This window comes from Pogoniulus pusillus, chromosome 23, assembly GCF_015220805.1.
Source record: "Pogoniulus pusillus isolate bPogPus1 chromosome 23, bPogPus1.pri, whole genome shotgun sequence".
NCBI lineage: Eukaryota > Metazoa > Chordata > Aves > Piciformes > Lybiidae > Pogoniulus > Pogoniulus pusillus.
This window is the reverse complement of record NC_087286.1, coordinates 10,292,202-10,305,376: the sequence shown is the minus strand read 5'-3', so window position 1 is coordinate 10,305,376 and position 13,175 is coordinate 10,292,202. Positions and strand designations below refer to the sequence as shown.

General features: G+C 45.7%; 1 protein-coding gene across 1 annotated transcript in view; it reads left to right on the top strand.

Moving 5' to 3' along the window:
• Window positions 1-13,175, top strand: part of MALRD1 (MAM and LDL receptor class A domain containing 1) — a 209,708-nt gene that overhangs the window by 171,266 nt on the left and 25,267 nt on the right. Inside the window, exons 35-36 of the mRNA XM_064162534.1 lie at window positions 634-759; window positions 1,779-1,845. Of these exons, the coding sequence (XP_064018604.1) occupies window positions 634-759; window positions 1,779-1,845 (193 nt within the window). The remainder of the gene's footprint in view (window positions 1-633; window positions 760-1,778; window positions 1,846-13,175) is intronic.

The following is a 13,175-nucleotide window of genomic DNA, read 5'->3' as shown; positions in this document are numbered from 1 at the left end:
AGAGAAACTAGAAGTAGGTAGATTCATATTGGATGTTAGGAAGAAGTTCTTCAGCATGAGAGTGGTGAGCCCCTGGCACAGGTTACCCAGGGAGGTGGTGGAAAACTCATCCCTGGAGGTGTATGTAGGGATATTACAGAATCACAGAATTAACCAGGTTGGAGAAGGCCTCTAGAATCATCGAGTCCAACCTGTCATCTAACCCTTCTAATCAACTAAAGCATGGCACTAAGTGTCTCATCCAGCCTCCTTTTAAACCCCTCCTGAGGGGCTTTTCCATCCTGAATGGTTCTGTGACACTGAGAGCTGATTATGGCTTTTGCCATAGCTTTTCACTGGAATTTTGCAGCTGCTGTCTCAGTATTTTAAGGAAACACACTCTCCTTGCCCCAAATATGGCATGGGAGACTGCAGTTTCTGTACTACCTGTGCTCTGTGCTTGGTTACTTGTCTACTCAATAGTAAAGCTACTAGTGAAGTAAAAACTGAAGGGTTTTGAATAGGCAAAAGCTTGTAGTGGTGACACAGATGCAAGCTCATATGCCAGAGCAGGCATCAGGTTTTCTGGTAGCTCTTTAACAGTGAGAAAAGATAACTAGCTGGCAGTAACAGCTCTGCCACTTCTCGTTTCAGCCATGACAGAGTGTTTTGGTGGATCTCTGCTGTGTGCATCGACCAATCAATGCATATCCCTCTCCCAGCGTTGTGATGGTGTGGCAGACTGCATTGATTTCAGCCTTGATGAATCCAGCTGCTCAGGTACTTAATTTTCCATGAAAATAACATTTGAACCAAAAACATGTGGAGTCATTTCCTACTGAATCTTTAGGCAGCTCTCAAACTCGACTGACTTTTCTCTACTGAGACTTAATCAAATTACATCAGGCGTGAATTTTTCCTGATGAAAGCACAACACAGATAAAGTAGTGAGGAAGGTGGGAAATAATATGCTCAGTTGGTGTCTTCAAGGGGTGTTTGTTAAGGTATAAACATGTTGTTTAAAAGAAAAGGCCTCTCTAGTATGCTACTAAGGAGCTTTTGATTGTAACCAGTTGAATAACCACTTCAGTTAATCAGATGTCTGAGTTAATAGCATTTTCTGTTTGCTCTTGCTGATTTTTCCATGTGGGCCCTTCGACCCTGACCAATTCTACGATTCTAAGTGTGAGGCAAATCCAAGTTGGAAAAGAAAACAAAATACATAACATTTCTTTTAACACACTGCATGTCCTGGAATCACAGAATTCCATTCCTGCCTTCCTTCTAAGTGCATGAAAGGCACTTGTGAGAAAGCTGGGGAGGAGCATTTTGCAAGAGCTTGCAGTGATAGCATGTAGGGGGAAAGATTGAAGCTCAAGGAGGGCAGATTTAGATAGGATATTAAGATAAGATTTTTTACAGTGAGGGTGGTGAGACACTGGCACAGGTTGCCCAGGGAGGTTGTGGATGTCTCCTCCCTGGAAATGTTCAAGGCTAGGTTGGATGAGCCCCTGAGCAACCTGTTCTAGTGGGAGGTGTCCCTGCCCATGGCAGGGAGATGGAAATGGATGAGTTTTAAGGTCCCTTCCAGCCCAAAGCATTCTGTAAATATCTGACTTTAATATATTTGTGTCTTGGCACTTTTATCACCAAAGCTAGGACTGAAGGAGGAGGTTTTGGAAGTGCTAAGCACAAAAATTTCAGGTGTGACTTTTCTGCTGGTTAGAAAACCAGGCAATGACAAATGCAACACTGAGAAGGGGAAGTTTACATTCTGAGTTTTGCTTTTATGTTTGCAGTTTGCCCTGAAGAGTACTGCAGGAATGGAGGAAGATGCATCATTAAAGAAACCATTCCCTTATGCCAGTAAGCTTCCTTTGCATTGACTTGCTCTTGAAGTTTGGAAAAGGAGGTGTTGAAAGGGCTGGTTTGCTCCTCAGGGTCTGAAGTATCCTTCAGTAGAAGTGTGTTTTTAATGGTCTGTGGGTTTTTTTGTTTACAGTTACTGAGTTAACTCCTATTTTGACAAGAATATTGTCTAATGGCATTTTAATCTTGCTTAGAGACTGTTTGAAAAGACCTGCAGTGATACAAGGGGCAATGGCATCAAACTATAGCAGAGAAGATTTAGATTGGGTGATAAGAACAAAAAATTAAAAGCCCTTTTTCAGTCCTAATGGTGGAAAAAATAATGAAGAATTTCACCTGCTGGACTTGAACCCTTCAGAGGTATCAGAGAACATATGTTGGAGAAGCTCTGCTATGAGGACAGGCTGAGGGAACTGGGGGTGTTCAGCCTGGAGAAGAGAAGGCTCCAGGCAGACCTTAGAGCAACCTTCCAGAAGGTTGCTGAAGAGAGACTATTTGCAAAGGACTGTAGGGACAGGACGAGGGCAATGGCTGCAAACTAGAGCAGAGCAGATTGAGGTTGGATGTGAGAAACAAGTTCTGCACCAGGAGGCTACTGGAACACTGCACCAGGTTGCCCAGGGAGGTGGTTGAGGCCCCATCCCTGGAGATATTCCAGGTGAGTCTGGACAGGGCTGTGGGCAACCTGATCTAGTGGAGGATGTGTCTGCTGAGTGCAGAGGGGTTGGACTGGATGAGCTTTGGAGGTCCCTTCCAACCAAAATCCTTCTACAAATCTATGATCTGATATGTTCATCTTCTTGTTACTTCTGGGCATGTGGCTGAGCAGTTGGAGCTTTAGTCTGCAATGTTATGTCCACTCACACCACTAAAATGTGTTCTGACCCAAAATGTGTTCTGACCCAAAATGTGTTCTCTCTTCTGACCCAGTTGCCTTCTGTAGTGGATGTGTAGGCAAGGGGCTGGCACTGGCAGGCAGCTCTTGTGGCTGCCCTTGCAAACCATGAGGATTAGAGCAACAGCAGGTACAAGATCTGCAATTTCAAGAGCCTCCAGAATTACTCCTATGGTTACAGGTGAAATTGCCCCTTCAAATACTGAGAGATCACAGTAAGGTCACCTCAGAACCTTCTCCTCTCCAGACTGAACAGCCCCAATTCCCTCAGTCTCTCCTTGCAGCAGAGCAGCTCCAGCCTTCTGATCCTCCTCGTGCCCCTGCTCTGGGCACCTTCCAGCACATCCATATCCCTCTTGTAGCAGTGGCTGCAGAACTGGAGGCAGTAGTCCAGGTGAGGTCTCACCAGTGCAGAGCACAAGGGCAGAATCCTCTCCCTGGCCCTGTTGCCCACACTTCTCTTGCTGCAGCCCAGGCTCTGGTTGGCTCTGTGGGCTGCAGGAGCACACTGACAGCTCACATTGAGCAGAGCACAACGCTTGCCTGATTTTATACAAACACTTCCTATGGAATGTGACAAAGCTCAAAGCAGCTACACTGACCAGCACTAAAGAGTACTGTGAGAGTGCTTTTATTAATGTCTGAAGTATAAAAAGGCTTCATCTTTAAGCAAGAAAATAAGAAGGTAATTACTTTCACTGGCTTCTAATTAGACAATCGTATTACAGATTAGAAACAGGTCTTAATTACACAGTTTTTGAGTGTCACTGAATGTGTGCCACCTTGATAACTGAACTGGGTAGATCAGAGTTTTCAGGTCCAGACAAGCTAAATGATTCTGTGATTCTAAGTCAAACTGGGTCGAAAGTGCAATCTTTTGATGACCTCAGCTTCTGGGTTTGTTGTTTTTTTGCAAGGCATTTTTTTTTGCCCTGCCTCTCTTTCCTTTGACGTTTAGCTCCTCTTTAGCTGAGGCTACAGAGAAGAGATGCCTATGGATCAGTTCCTGTGCTGTGTTAATTTGTGTGGCTCCCTTCTCAGTTAGGTTTGACTGAAGTCTCAATCTCTGTGTGGTTTGTGTGGTGTGTGTCTGTGCCATGGTGGTGTTGGGTTGATGGTTGGACTGGGTGTTCTTAGAGGGCTTTTCCAACCCAAACAAATCTGTGATTCTATCTGAAACTAGTGTGACTGACCAGACCAAAAGCTTAGCTTCACAACAAGAGCTTCTGATCATGTTTTTGGCAAAGCTCTGAATCCAATGTAAATCAGAGTTCTACTTTAATCTTAGGTGTAGGTCTTTTATTTTTTTCCTTTCTAATGACACTATCCAGAAGCCTGGAGATGAGCAAAGGAGCTTCTAGTCCATCTCCCTCTTCCTGAGGGAAAATATCACTCTGGCAAGTGGAAAAAGCCTCCCTGCCACGGCCCATTGCTACAATCTGAATACCACCCAGAACAGCAGGGGCTAGGTTTGATGCAGCCCTTTGGTCATGCTGGGAAGCAAATGGTGCCAGGTATTTTCAAATTGTCTCCTTATGACACCTTTTGAGTGAGGAGGTTTTTTAGTTGTATAGAAAATCAGCAAGGAAGCTCTGGGACAATTTCTAAAGCAAAGAGCCTGATGAACGCTGTGTACAACCTCCTCTTGTGAGATTCTGGAGCTCAGAGGAGCTAACAGCTTTGGGAACAAAAGCAACTGCATGCTTGCTTCTGAAAAGGGGAATTTGGCACACTGCCAACCTCCTTGCTATTCTGGAGGAGGATTATCTTGAGGTTTTGACTGAATAACTGAATTTTTGATCAAAATCATTGATGTTTTAATATGAAGATGCTGTCATCTTACTGCAAAAGATATGGGCAAATAAGTGTAATGAAGCATAGAATTGCTTGGGTTGGAAAAGACCTTTAAGATAATTGATTCCAACCATTCTTTCTCTACAAAGGCTGGGACTAAACCATCTACCTCACCACCTCCTCTCTGCCTCTTTGAAACACATCCAGGGATGGGGATTCAACCCCCTCTCTGGGCAGCCTGTGGTTGAGAACCTTTTCAAAGGAGAAATTTCTTCTAATCTCCAAATTGAACCACCCCTAGTGCAACCTGAGCTTATTTCCTCTCATCCCATCACTTCTTACTAGAGAGAAGAGACCAGCCCTACTTCACTCCAATCTCCTTTCAGGGAGTTGTAGAGAGCAGTGAGGTCTCTCCTCAACCCCTTTTCTCCTCCAGAGTAAACAGGCCCAGTTCCTTCAGCTGCTCCTCAGAAGACCTTCAGGTCTGATGTCTGCACACCTTTTCTTTTCATCTTCCAAACAGCTGCATTCTATCAGCTTTCATTAAAGTCTGTACTCAGAGTAACCAAGCCACTGAGAATGTAGTTGTACATTAACCCCACATGTAGTGACCATGCTCCCTTTGCTCCTGCCTGCTCAGGTGACTGAGTCATTTATCCTTAGTGCTTCTTACCACTTCCTGATGCTGTAGCTGCTGTGGAAATCTCAGCACAGTTTTACCCAGATGTGTGGCTAAAGACAACTGAAATGTTTCCTCTTCTCTCTCTCCCTGGCGCTATTTCAGGCCATTTCTTCTCCTTCTATCACCTGATTCTAGGGAGAAGAGACCAACCCCCATCTGGCTTCAGCCTCCTTTTGGGGAGCTGTAGAGAGCAATGAGGTCTCCCCTCAGCCTCCTCTTCACACTAAACACTCCCAGCTCCCTCATCTGCTCCCCACCAGCCCTGTTCTCCACACCCTTCACAAGCTTGGTTGCCCTTCTCTGGACCTAATAACACACTGAAAATTACTTGGAGATGTAAGAATACTTCTGTTTGAAACTTTCCCTTCAGTTTGATTTCAGTGTTGGAGTGCCCAGGCTGCTAAAAGCACTCAACACCTCCGATACATTGCCTACATTTCTCTTTTGATTTTCTCTTTGCTCTTAAAAAGAGTCAAAGCACGATGAGGTAACTACAAGATGGAGGCAACCACGGTGAGGTTTTTGGTGTCAAGGACAAGGCACTGCCACCTCTGAGTGAATCATACCCCAGGACTATTGTTACATTTGGAATTCAGGAGATATGTTTGCCTACAATATCACCATTAAAATTCAGGAGGACAGGACAAGCTTAGAATCTGGGAGGTGTACTGGTAGGAAAGGATGCTTGATGATAATGAAGGATTTTCATATGAGTGAGTGTTAATTAATGTTGGTTATTGGATGTTTGCCGAAGTACAGAGGGTTCCCTGTAGGGTTACATTGATGAACTCCAGAAATGTAGGGAATATAGAGGAAAAGTTTTGAATCACAACAGTTTTTCCACAGAATGCCACATAATGATAGGAGTTGGAAGTGACCTCTGGAGATTGAGTCCAACCCTTCGACCAAAGCAGGACCACCTAGGGCAGGTCAGACAGGAACACAGCCAGGTGGGTTTGGAAAGTCTCCAGAGATGGAGGCTCCACTACTTCTCTGGGCAGCCTGCTCCAGGGCTCCAACAACCCTCAATTAAAGAATTTCCTCCTCATGTTTAGATGGGACTTCTGATGTTAAAGTTTGTGCCTTTACCCCCTGTCCTGTCACTGGGCACCACTGAAAAAAATATTGATCACATGCTGCTGACACCTTGTAAGTGTTTGTAGGAACCTGTGAGATCCCCCTCAGCTTTCTCTTTTCCAGACTAAACAGCCCAAATTCTCTCAATCTTTCTTCATCAGGGAGAGATTCCAGTCCCCTCAGCATCTTTGCAGCCCTTTTCTGGACCCTCTCCAGGGGAGCCCAGACCTGGACACAGTACTCCAGGTGTCTGTAGTGGTTTGTGGAAAACAGGGAAGAATAGCTGTAAAATACTATACCCTTTTCAAAGGAGAGGCAAATAGGAGTCAGTTGAAGAATTCTCACCCATGAAGTGTCAGTGCAAGATTCTTATGCTGCAGCTCCCTCTCCTTTATGTTCATGTGGCTGTCTTCCACAGAAATTAGAACACGTCTCTGGGAAGACCTGTTTATAGACTCAGAACTTGAAGATCTGTTTATAGACTCAGAACTTTTTCTGCCTCTTTATTTGATTTCACCTCAAGGCCAGGTTGAATGAGGCCCTGAGCAACCTGTTCTAATGGGAGGTGTCTCTGCCTATGGCCAGGGGGTTGGAACTGGGTGAGCATTGAGATCCCTTCCAACCTAAACCATTCTATGTGGCTTCCTCATTCTGATCCACTAAACACTTTGATCACTCAATGTTCTTCAGCCACCTTCCATGTTTCCAATTTACCCTCCTGTCTAGCCAGGAGGAATTTGAGTCTCCAAGAACTGACAGTGCTGTTGCTAGGTGGCTGAGGGATTACCTAAAAGTAGCAATTTCTACTAAATGAAGCACTTTTGAACTCTTTTCCTGCCAGCTTTTGCTCTGTTGGCTGATCTGGAAGGCTCCATGCATTTGAATTTTAAGCACATACGAACAGAGGTTTTTTTTTCCTTGTCACTTGGAAGGATCTTTTCACTTTCCTTACTGCCCTAATCAGCTACTAGGCTGCATCTCTCTAAGCAGGAAACAGCTCCTGCAAGGGCTTCCGTGTGTCCTTCAGGGCAAGAGTACAAATGCATTGAAGCTAAAAGAATTCTGTCTGTGTCTGGTCTGCCAATCATATTTTCAATGTAAAAAGATATTTATATATATATAGGATTGTAAGATGGATGTGGAGCCACCATGCCTGGAGGTGTCCAAGAAACATGGCCATGGCACTTTCGACATGATTTGGTTTAGTGGCCATGGTGGTGTTAGGTTGAAGGTTGCACTTGATGATCTTAGAGGGCTTTTCCAACCCAAACAACTTGATGATTCTATGGGTTGCAGGTGCAGATCTGCTCCACTGTTAACCTCCATGGGCAGGGGTCTGTCTGCACTCCCATGGTCTTCACCATGGCTTGGTACTCTGCATCTCCTCTGCATCCTCCTTCACTAGCCATGGTGTCTGAGAGTCCTTTCTCTCTCATTTTCATTCCTCCCTTTGCCTGCAGCTGCACATCTGGATTCATTTTTTCCCCTCCCACATACTTCTGCCATTGCTGATGGGATTCATAGAGTCATAAAATGGTTTGGGTTGGAAGGGACCTTCAAGATTATCCAGTTCCAACCCCCTGCCATGGGCAGGGACACCTTCCACCAGCCCAGGTTGCAAAAGGGCACATCCAGCCTGGCAGCCACACCTCCAGTGTCTCAGCACCCTCACTGGAAAGAATTTCTTCCTAATCTCCAGTCTAAATCTGCCCTCCTCAAGGTTCAATCCATTACCCTCATCACTACATGCCTTTGTAAACAGTCAATTCTCAGCTTTCCTGGAGCCCCCTTCAGGCACTTGGAAGTCTTCTCTAAGGTATCCCCAGAGCCTTCTCTGTGCTGAACAGCCTCAAGTCTCTGTCTGTCCCCATAGGGATTCCAGGTATCAACTGTATATAAAGTCCTACGATGCACCTAGGCTAATAGTCTACAAACGTGTTTGCTGAACAAGAGAAGAGATCAATATTGGAGCCAGCATTCTATGAGGATGCATTTTAAGGTGGCTGAATCCCTATCCCTGGAGGCATTTGGAAGAGGCAGAGATGTGGTGCTGAGGGACATGGTTTGGCCCCAGCCTTGGCAGAGCTAGAGAATGGTTGGACTGGACGATGTTAAAGCTCTTTTCCAACCATGATTCTATGAGTGTTAGTGCTAGGTGAAATTATGCAGTAAGGATTGTCTAAATTCCAGCACTAAATGTGTTTAAGCTTTGGGCCATTAACTTAGTACAGTAGAAAATCATTTTTATTGCTTCATGAGTTTTCTTGTTTCCATTTCTGAGAGCTTCTCAATGTTGTGCTTTAATCCTTTTGCCATTCATCCTTATTAACTATTGAAGTTTTCCACTGATTAAATAAGTGCCTTCTCAGCTGAGTTTGGTGGCAAAACTTGTGCAAATGAATAAACAAAACCCCTAAACTGCTTAGAGCTGTATAGCAAAGCTTTAGAATCAGAGAGTCCTTCAGGGCTGGAAGGGAGCTCAAGGATCATCTAGTTCCAACCTCCCTGCCATGGACAGGGACACCTCACACTAGATCAGGCTGTACAGAGCCTCATCCAGTCTAGCCTAAAACACCTCCAGGGATGAGGCTTCCACCACCTCCCTGGGCAACCCCTGCCATGATCCTTGAGGTAATCTTGCCTTTGACATCTGAGCTGCTTTTGCAGCTTTTTCATCTGTAGTCTCTATCCTTCTCTTAACAACCTGGTCTGTTCCAGTAGTGTGAAGACCTCAGAGATGGCATTGGCACAGAAAAGCTGGCACAAGTACTTTGGTGCATTTTCAAGGCCATCTTCCTTTGATTTTTTTCTTTCTTATAACTACAGTAATGTTCAAGTATTCTCAAAACTGTGAAGAGTGCCCAAGTAATCCCAGTGAGCTGTAAAACTCTGTTGTGAAGGCAAGGCAGAGAGCAGCATTCAAAGCTCTGCTGTTATTTAAGAAGCACACATGCTGCAATATGGCTCAAAATGAAGACATTCCCCTTTGTCAGGCTGGCTCAGGAAAATAACTTCCAATTCATAAGGTCTTTGTTAAAACAAAGAGAGCTGGGGAGCAGTGAGGGGGAAAAGGACCAGGGAGCCCTAGTGGATGGAAAGATGACCATGAGTTAGCAATGTGTTCTGGTGGCCAAGAAGACCAAGGGCATCCTCAGGTGGATTAGAAGGGCTGTGGTTAGTAGGTCAGAGAGGTTATCCTCCCCCTTTACTCTGCCCTGCTGAGGCCACATCTGGAATATTATGTCCAGTTCTGGGCCTTTCAACTCAAGAAGGACATCAGGGAGCTGCTTGAGAGAGTCCAGTGCAGAGCTACAAAGATGATTAAGGGAGTGGAACATTCAGAGCCTGAGGGGGCTGGGGCTGTTTAGCCTGCAGAGGAGGAGCCTGAGGGCTCCCCTCTTTCATGTTGATAAAGATGTAAAGGTGAGTGCCAGGAGGCTGGAGCCAGGCTCTGCTGGGTGATGCCCAGAGACAGCACAAGGGGCAATGGTGGAAGCTGAGGCATAGGAAGTTCCATGGAAACATGAGGAGGAATTTTTTCCCTGCGAGGGTGACAGAGCACTGGAACAGGCTGCCCAGGGGGGTTGTGGAGTCTCCCTCTCTGGAGATATTCAAGACCTGCTGGGATGTGTTCCTGTGTGATCTGCTCTAGGTGAGGCTGCTCTGGCAGGGGGGTTGGACTGGATGATCTTTCAAGGTCCCTTCTAGCCCCTGATATTCTGTGAGTCTGTGAAACAAAAGAGACAAAAAGTAATTTGCTTGTTACATGATGAAGAGAAGAGATTCTGAAGCAGTGGAGTGCTTTTTCAACTTGCATGTGTGTTGTATGTACCTCTGGATAGAGGGTGGCTGTCAGGAGGATGGAGTCTCCCTACTTACAATCGGCAACATGAACAGACAAGGAACAAGTTACTCCTGGAGAGATTCCCATTGCACTCCAGAAGAAAATGTTTGCCCAGGAGAGTAGTCAGGACATCAGCATAATCTCTCTAGGGAAGTGGTGTATTCCCCTACCCTGGACAGTTGTAGCACTCAGCTTACCAGGCTTCTGAGCCAGCTCATTTCAACTCCACCATCACCTAGAAAGACTGGACCAGATGACCCTTAGGGTCCCTTCCAAACCTGACAGTCTGTGATTCAACATCTGAAAAACCAATTCCCTTCCTGTGAAGGAAGGACACCCACACGACTAAGTGATTCCACCCAGTACCCCAAAGCAAACCTCCCTTTTGATGTCACTGAAATGCAAAAGCTGTCTGGAGCCTCTCTCATCTGTGGCTCATGTTCTGGTGCAGCAGCAGTGAAGCAGGAAGCACAGGAAAACTGTAAAACATGTGCTTGGGCCTCTTTTTGTAGTTTATATATATATAGATATAGCTAAGTACTGAGAGCAGTGCCAGTCTGAGCGTTCCTCCTGACCAATTTCATTCTCCTGCAAGGAAGAGCACAAATGGAGTTTTATTTTGTCTTCTCTTTTTGGTTTTTTCCCCCTGGCACTTGTTATTTTTAGGGCAGTTCAAACAGCAGTTTGAAGCATGGATTTATGAAGCCTGGCAGGAAAGATGGCTGGACCTTCAAGAGCCACAGTTTTAGAGTACAAGTTCCAAGGCTACAGCTGCTGAGTATTTTCTGTGCACATCCATTCATTCTGCTGCTGAGAGGGCATAGAACTATGCCTGGGAATAACGTCTGGAGTGGAGGATTTCTGAGTTCAGCATGTGCAGCTCTCCCAAAGGCCACACACACTCTAGAAGCCTCTCTCTTACTTTCTTTCAGGAGGCTTTTTGAGGTTGTCAACCATTGGAGTGATTTGCCCAGGGCAGTGCTGGAGTCTCCATCCCTGGAAGTGCTCAAGCAGCCTGTGGAGCTGCTGCTCAGGGACATGGTTTAGTGTTGATCCTGCAGTTCTGGGTGGAGGGTTGGGCTGGATGAGCTTGGAGGTCTCTTCCAAGTGGATGTTCCCTTTGATTCTGTGAATCTACAGGGTTTTAGTGGCTGAAATGGCCTATGGGCCACAAGTAGGTAGTCCATTCTGCAATAGAAAAAACCCCACTTCAGTTCCTGTTCAGCAAAATACCACTTCAGTTCCCCTTCAGTTCAGCACCTGAATTCAGCCGTTTTCCTCTCTGTGACTACTTTCCTCATCAATGTTGAGCTCATAGCAGCACTGCCTCTCCTGCAGCCCTTCTGCTGTGCTTCTTTCAAGCTCTGTATGCAAGGGACTCGTTGGAGTCTTGTTCACTGTGCTGAAATGAGCCCCAGTTATAACAACAAGCACAGGAACCCCAATAGTAAATTCCAACCACATGAGCAACTGCTAAGGTTTTCTATGCTTTTAGAAGAAGCCAGTAAAGCAGCTTATGATAAAAACAACATTGCTAAAAATGTAGAAGCATAAGAGGAGTTCTTACAGGACAGTTAGATTTTCTTACAGGCTCATTTAAAGAATTAGGAAATCCAATTCATAAGCAGCAGGCTGCCATGATTTGTTTTCAAACGCTGCTGAGGCTTCTGAAAGATACAGAGCCTGAGTGAGGCACTGACTGATGTGCCAACTGCCTAGGTGAACAAACTCTGCTGGATTTCAGTATTGAAATCCAAAGTCTAGTTAAGAATATTCAATGAAGATTGTTTTCATTAATGTGCTAAAGCAAAACCTGAATGGCTTTTTCCACCTCGAATCGCTGCTCAGTGCTCACTGAGCATTTTGCCTTTGTGTTTATAATGTCCAATAGGTATCCTTAGGCTAAACAAGAACCAGTATATTTACATCTGACAGGCCAACATCATCCTGGCCTGGACCAGCAATAGTGTGACCAGTAGGAGCAGGGAAATGATTGTCCCCTGTACTCAGCACTGATGAGGCCACATCTTGGATCCTGGATTCAGCTTTGAGCCACTTACTACAGCAAAGACATTGAGGTGTTGGAGCAGGTCCAGAGAAGGGCAGCAGAGCTGAGGAAGGGTCTGGAGAACAAGGCTGGGGAGGAGCAGCTGAGGGTGTTCAGTGTGGAGAAGAGGAGGCTGAGGGGAGACCTCGTTGATTTCTACAACTCCTTGAAAGGAGGCTGGAGTGAGGTGGGGGATGGTGTCATGAGATGGAGGAGAGAAAATGGCCTCGAGATGCCCCAAGGGATGTTTAGGTTAGAGATCAGAGGAAACTTCTTCCCTGAAAGAGTTCTCAAGCACTGGCACAGGTTGCCCAGGGAGGTGGCTGAATGCCCATCCCTGGAGGTGTTTTGAAGAGGCAGAGATGTTGTGCTGAGGGCCATGGTTTAGCCCCAGCCTTGGTAGAACTGGAGGATGTTTGGACTTGGTGGTCTTTTCCTATGAATCTATGATCTTTACTTTCTACCCTCTTCTGTGTGAATGTTAGTTTGTGTCCATTTCTGCTTCCTTTGAGCTGGCTGTGAGATGAATGACTTATAGAATCAGACAGGTCAGATGAGACCTCCAAGGTCATCCAGTCCAACCTATCACCCAGCCCTGTCCAATCCAGGCTTTTCTTGAACACCTCTACCTCCTCCCTGGGCAGCCCATTCCAATGCCAATCACTCTCTCTGTGAATAATTTCTCCTAACATCCAGCCTATGACTCCCCCGACACAGCTTGAGACTGTGTCCCCTTGTTCTGTTGCTGGTTGCCTGGGAGAAGAGACCAGCCCCTACCTGGCTACAACCTCCCTTCAGGTAGTTGTAGACAGCAATGAGGGACTTGTAGGGAAGCATAAACGACATTCCAAGAAATTCCACTTCTGGATCTCACATTGACCTTCCCTATATGTTAGCAATGAAGGTATCAAGGTTTGAGGCTAAGGCAGGAACCCACACAGACTAATAACTCTCTGAACAGTGCCAGCCTTCCCAAATAATTACCCTG